Source organism: Microchirus variegatus (genome assembly GCF_963457635.1).
Source record: "Microchirus variegatus genome assembly, chromosome: 8".
NCBI lineage: Eukaryota > Metazoa > Chordata > Actinopteri > Pleuronectiformes > Soleidae > Microchirus > Microchirus variegatus.
Window position 1 is genome coordinate 29,390,416 of NC_139809.1, and position 6,899 is coordinate 29,397,314.

Genomic DNA, 6,899 nt, shown 5'->3' on the forward strand with positions numbered 1-6,899 from the left:
TTTTTGTAGCTTCAAGGATTAGCCTTTTTTCATGCTTACGGAGGCTGCTAGCTTGCGTATAAGAGTATTTTTTTACACGTCTTTAAGCCGACAGGAAAATATTTATTACATCAAGCTTCTTAAGACAGGTGTGTAAAGATTTAAAGTTCGACAATAAGTCGCGAGAAGACCATGTGCAGAACAGGGTCTATACCGGAGTTAGCTAAATAGCTCACTTGCATTAGCTAAATAGCTAATTTTCATCTGTGGTTGTCTAAATTGAGAAGCTGTCTGGAATATGGCGTCGCCAGTTAAACATGCTTTTTCCAGTTGTGTATAAAGTACATTAAAGGTGATACTTGAGTAAAAGTACAAGAAAAAGACTTTGGTAGAAGTTAAAGTCACTTTTTTTATAGTATTACTGAAGTAAAAGCCTTAAAGTTTATGACATTCACTGTACTTCAATATCAAAAGTTAATTTTCTCGTATAACACGTACTTTTACGTACATTTTATTACACTGTTTATGTATTTTAGCATTTTAGCATTATTTTATCTATTCTATCTATAATAATTGCAGCACTGTATGAGTCACTTTGTATTTTATTTGTATTGTCTGTACAGCACTTTGGTCAACCCCCGGTTGTTTTGAATGTGCTTTATAAATAAAGTTTGAGTTGACTTAGTTAGTACTTCTAAGTTTTAGAAGTAAAAGTGAGTTAAGATTGAGCCGCGGTGGCTCAGCGCTAGGGCGAGTTGTCGTTCAACAGGAAGGTTGTGGGTTGAATTCCTGGCTCTGCTAAGTCTATAGACTTTGGTGGACGAGTCCATTTGACCGTTTTAAAGTGATCTGCTTTGCTTCGCCCTCTCTCTCTCCATTGTTGTCTTTTTTCCTTCTTCATCTCCTTGTGTTTTGACCTCCATCTTCACTCGAGTCTTAACTGAACAAAAATAAATAAGCTCCAGACTTCAGTGTAAACTCTGTTTGTCATGTAGCCAGCCCCCCCCCCCCTAAAATAAACAATAAACAGGTCATGTTTTTCCTCAGTATTAACAAGATAATACTGCTTTTTCCCCCTCCTTCCTCCTCCTCCTCCTCCTCACACCTACACCATGTTCACAGTACGTATGACTAATCCTGCCCATTCTCTCCCTCCGCTCTCCCCCCATCCCCACCTGCCTATTGGAAACGGCCCGTAGAGGAGCCCACCTGTCGGCAAGGTTTGTCCCCTTTCTGTCTCCGTAGTTTTTTTTTTCCCGCATTTTGAGCAAGACACCTGCCTGCCCATCCGCATTCCATGTACCTCTGCTTTTTTAATTAACAAAAAAAAAACATGTACATTATGTGTGCTAGTAGCAATTTAGCGCCAATCTGGGATTAATAATCCACATTGCATGGTGTGTGGGGGATAAAAATTTGAAATCTTTATATGGAAAAAATTTTAATCTTTGCCCACTTACCCCCCCCTGACTTCACCTCAAACCCTCATTCACCCCAACCCCAAAACCCCCCCCCCCCGCTGCTAGCTGCATGTTTTCATGTTCCCTCCCTCCTCATGCACGCACATACACACACACACGTGCACACATGTGCACACACACAGATGCCTCGCAGGTATCCAATGGCCACTCACCTGGATCTAAGTGCTCCCCGGTGGAATGCGGTGGCTAATGATGTGTCCACAGCATGAGCTTTAGTTACCTCTTCACACCGGTGCACAGTAACAACATTAGCAGCCGTGCTAATGCGCTTTATTTACCTTTAGATCATCGATAATCGATGTGCTGTAATTAATGAATATAACATGTGGAAATGTCATCAGATAACTGACATCTATCCGCTGTGTGCAGGGCCGTTTCTGATGTTGTGGGGGCCCTGTGCAAGGTGTCATTTGGGGGGTCCCTAGTTTTATAATGTATTATTGTACAAAGTACCTTATTGAAGGGATACTTGAGTAAAAGTACCAGTATCTTTACCAGAAAGTTGCTTTAAAAAAAAAGAATATTACTTAAGTAAAAGCACTTAAAGTTATATGACATTTATTGTACTTAGGTATTAAAAAGTATTTTTTTTTATATAAAATGTACTTTTAGAATTTTAGAAGTAAAAGTATTAAAAACAAGTGAGGCGTTTGGATTGGATTGAGCCATGGTGGCTCAGTTGTAGGGCGAGTTGGAAGGTTGTGGGTTCAATTCTTGGCTCTGCTAAGTCTGTATGCAACCCAGCTGAAAGTAGACTAGATTCATGCATTCACCCTTATTATTTGTTCACTCCTGTGTGGCTTCAATGTGGTTACATTTGCCATTTAAAAAGTGATAATTGTAACAAATTAAAATAAAATTCCTATAAAATTGCATTGCAAAAATGCATTTATATCTAACTTTTACTGCTAAAAAAATGACCATTGGCACCCAGGGTCAAGTTAAATTGATAATACATGGATGACCGATATTGATATAAACTTAAATTTTTTAACGCAACAAAAATTCTCACAACCCAAAACAATATATAATTATTTTATATAAGAATACTTTTTTAAGCATATAAATAAACCCTGCAGCTACAGATAAAGATGCTATCTCTCTGTGTTAGCAGGGTTTATATCTCCATATTCCCTGTGCTGCAAACAGGAAGTGCATTTTATTTTATATCAAGACAGATGCAAATAAGTCCTAAAGCGCAAAAAAAAAGAAGTAAATTCTCCTCCTCACAAAAACCTCTAATACCACCTGCCCGGGCCGCCCTTTGTGCTGCAGCTACATACACACAAACGCTCCCTCAGTCAGGTATAGTAGTCGTCCTGCTCAACAGAGCCTGTTTTCATATGAAGGATGCAGCCTGACTTTTTTAAATCACCGTCCTTTTTAGCGTTGATGGCGACTTTGGGAGCCGACCGGAAACAATCGAGCCCCGTTGTGTGGAACAAGGCGTTAATTAAACTCGGCCCTGGCTGAGCGATTATTTTTCTTTTTCTTTGCACCTGAAGGTTTGCACTCGCGTGTCGTTTTACGACGACGACGACGACGACAACAACCTGCATTCACAGCGTCGATTAGCCCTGTAGTCAAATCTGCGACACGCTCGAGTGGTAATGTCAGTTTGCCGTCTAAGCAGCCGTCCCCGGGGCCGTGGCTGAGCCGCTCTGTGTGTGTGTGTGTGTGTGTGTGTGTGTGTGAGAGTTTCCTGGTGTTTCCTTCCTCTCCGTTTACACATGCACACACACACATATACGCAGGTTCTAATGTGGTTACTTTGTGTGAGTGAAGACTTAATGAGGCGAGTAAGAAGCTTTTGGAGTCACTGGAGGTGGATAATGTGGTTTGCAGGGTCAACCACATCTCTGTGTGTGTGTGTGTGTGTCTGTGTGTGTGAGAGGACTTGTCTTTGCCACCAGGCTTGCAACATATCTCTACATGCTGTATAATCTACAGATTATCTTCTTCTGCATTAGGTTATTAACAGAGTTTCAAACAGCCTGGAAAATGTAAATTTTACTTAAAGTTTAATTAAGTCACGTATTCTTTTAACCAAACCTTGTGTTCAGTAATAACTTTGGATAAGACACAGACTATAGGTCAAAATCACTGGATTGTATATCACGAAAAAAGGGAAAATCATAATATCTGAATATGTTTTCTTTGTAGAAACATTAAGCTTCGTAGCTTCACGTTTCGCTCATGGGGCTTTTTCCATAATACACTTGTAGCTCTACTCTTGCTTTTCCTGTGATTAGTGATGGGAAGTCACTAATTTTGAAATATATTTGTATTATTTTTAATCCTCTTTCTAATCATCAGCTTAGTTTAGAGTCAGAATTGTTATAATAATATGAAGAAGCATATTTTCTGTTACAATAAGTTTGTGTCCTAGCCAGAAGGTTTGAAGTTAGCTAGTGAGCTAGCTACAGCCCACCAACCCACACACAAAACCAAACACAGCCACAGCAGTTTTGGCTCAATTAACGTGCTAATTGTGTGGAAACGTAGCTCACAGTAGTTGTAGTTTGTCTCCGAGTAACAAAATAAAAACACCCCATTTTTAAAAGTTAGTTGGATGCTCGCTAGCTACAGCTGGCTAAAAACAGCTGTTTACATGCCTCGCTGGCTATCTTTTAGCCGAAATATTTTAAGCTAAAGTAGCTAAAAGCTAGCTAAAAGATGTCCGTCTGTCTGGCTATGTATCATTTGTACATCCAAAAGTTAGCTTAGAGTTAGCTAAAGGTGACATATCTATCTATCTATCTATCTATCTATCTATCTATCTATCTATCTATCTATCTATCTATCTATCTATCTATCTATCTATCTATCTATCTATCTATTAGCTAAGCATTAATGTAGCTAAAAGCAAGCTGAAAAACAACATTTCTATTCATCTGTCTGTCTATCTAGCTATCAAGCTATATTTTAGCTAAGATATAGCACTAACGTAGCTAAAAGCTAGCTGAATATCTATCTATCTTTTCTACTTGGTCTTATGACCTTTATTAAGAATGTGAATATGTGTATTTACAGTTTCACTGAGTTTCTCTGCAAACATTGAGATTTTATGTTTTGGCTTTCGCTCACTTAGCTTGCTAGCTAACTCCAAACTTGTTTAAAAGACTAGAAACCCACGTCTCAGCAGTTTCTTCGTTCCTATCACACACTGTATGTGAATGGTCACATGTTGTATGTATGTTTTCAAGTGCGTTACAGGCTGTTTTTGTTCAAATAAAAGCTTCTCATCCGAGCTAACGACAGCGTTTTACACGTCATACCTGCTCCACATACGTGTAGAATCACAGAACATCTTTAAATAGTAGTAACATCACTGCTGGAAATGTCGCCGCTCTGCTGAACAGACTGACTGTGTGTGGATGAGGACTGTGCTGGGTGTTTGCCTCCACTGTGATGGTATGAAAACAGATGACAGTCCTCCCCCTCTCCCTCTCTCCCTGACTCCCATCCCTCCCCACGATCCATCCTTCCTTCCCCTCATCCCTTTCTCCCTCCCTCCCTCACCACCTGGAGCCAGCGAGCCGTGACACCAGAGGGAGGGAGGAAGGGAGCGATGATGAAGGGACATGGGACAGAGAGGAGGGACCTCAGAGGAGGAGGAGGGGGAGAAGAAAGGATGAATGGGAGGATAAAAGAAGAGAGTGTGGCTTGTTTTTAAGTTCATTTTAAAAGTAGGTTTGCTTTAATTGTGAGAACTGAGGAATTACAGGTGATTGTGTGAGTTGTGGCGAGGACAGTGATGTAGAGAATGAACAAGGGCCACAGTGCATGAACAAAATCATATTGTTTGAAATATATTTACATGTTTGATCGTCCTCTTTCTAATCATCAATATAGTTTAGAGTCAGAATTATATTTATAATAATAAGAAAAAACTGAAAAGTCAAGCATCTTTCCCACCTCAAATAGTTTGTGTCCTAGCAAGAAAAGCAAAGGTCCTATTTTCTAAACAAGTTTAAAGTTGGCTAGCTAGCTACAGCCCACACACACAAAACAAAACAAAACAAAACAAAACACACAGTCACAGTTTTGGGTAACTTAACGTGCTAATTGTGCAGAAACGTAGCTCATAGTTCTTTGTTGTTTGTCTCCTAGTAAGAAAAGCCAAACGATAGCTTAGAGTTAGCTAAAAGTTAGCCAAAAGGTGACATAGGATCTATCTATCTAGAGCTTTTAACTAAGATATAGCATTAATGTAGCTAAAAGCTTGATGAAAGACAACACCTCCGACTATCTATCTATCTATCTATCTATCTATCTATCTATCTATCTATCTATCTATCTATCTATCTATCTATCTATCTATCTATCTATCTATCTATCTATCTAGCTAGCTAGCTAGCTAGCTAGCTAGCTATCTTTTATATACAGCACTTACGTAGCTAAAAGCTAGCTGAAAGACAACATTTCTATCGATCTGTCTCTCTAGCTAGCTATCTTTTAGCTAAAATATAGCACTATTGTAGCTAAAATTTTGCTAGCTGAAAGACAACATATCTATGTATCTTTTCTACTCTTTTAGTATTTCAGTCGCTCTAATATCTCTTTGCTCTTATTTCAGTACCCAACCGTTATTTATCACTTCTTTTTTTTTTACCCGTCTTCTATTCTATCTATTAAAAGAAAAGCATTTCCTCTCTGTTATCTTTTAATGACAGTGTGTGAACATGTGAGACAGGATTGTTATTGTTATTGTTAGTGTGATTGTGTGTGTGTGTGTGATTTTGTGTGTTTATTTTGAAGACTGGGAGCATGTCCGTCCCCCGGAGAGCTCATTTTGTCGTCTCCGCGCTTGATTTAGCTTCTCCTCGTCTTCTTCTGCTGTTTATTACCAGTCATTACAAGCTGTTTGGAAACCTAATAGGACACAATGACAACTAGACTGGGAGACGCACGCAAACCCCGGGATTAGCATCACAACACAACATAGTCATGCATGTGTGTACACGTGTGTGTGTGTGCGTGTGAGACGTTTCATGTTTGCCTGTGAGGATATTTGTACCTGCAGCATCAGCGTGTCTTCACTCGTGTATAGGAGTTGTCTGCTTTGTGTGAGTGATGTCTTTGTTGTCTCTTTTAGTGTCGGCAGGTGTGTGTGTGTTAATTTTTGATTCTTTATTTAAGGGGGGGGGCAACACTACAAATGCTACATTGTACCTGCAACAACAATCCTCCTTTGCATTCCCCTTCTTCTTCTCTCTCTCCTTTCTCTGGCTCAAGCCGTCCAGGTGTGGCTGCACCAGCTGCTGAAAAGAAAACGGGACAATCACACACACACACACATTTGCACGCACACACACATGTGCACGCACACACACACGTGCATGCACACTCTCTTTCACTGCTGGGCTAATTGTCACAAGACAAACAAGGCGCGTTGCCTTTACGCGCTTCATAAACAGGGGCCAAGCAACAATTAAC

At 39.8% G+C, this 6,899-nt stretch overlaps 1 protein-coding gene across 1 annotated transcript in view; it reads left to right on the forward strand.

The window, feature by feature from the left end:
- znf423 (zinc finger protein 423) overlaps positions 1-6,899 on the forward strand; it is a gene marked incomplete at both ends in the record, with an annotated part of 198,200 nt that overhangs the window by 112,776 nt on the left and 78,525 nt on the right. Inside the window, one exon of the mRNA XM_083894314.1 lies at positions 1,179-1,199. Coding sequence (XP_083750440.1) covers positions 1,179-1,199 — 21 coding nt within the window. The remainder of the gene's footprint in view (positions 1-1,178; positions 1,200-6,899) is intronic.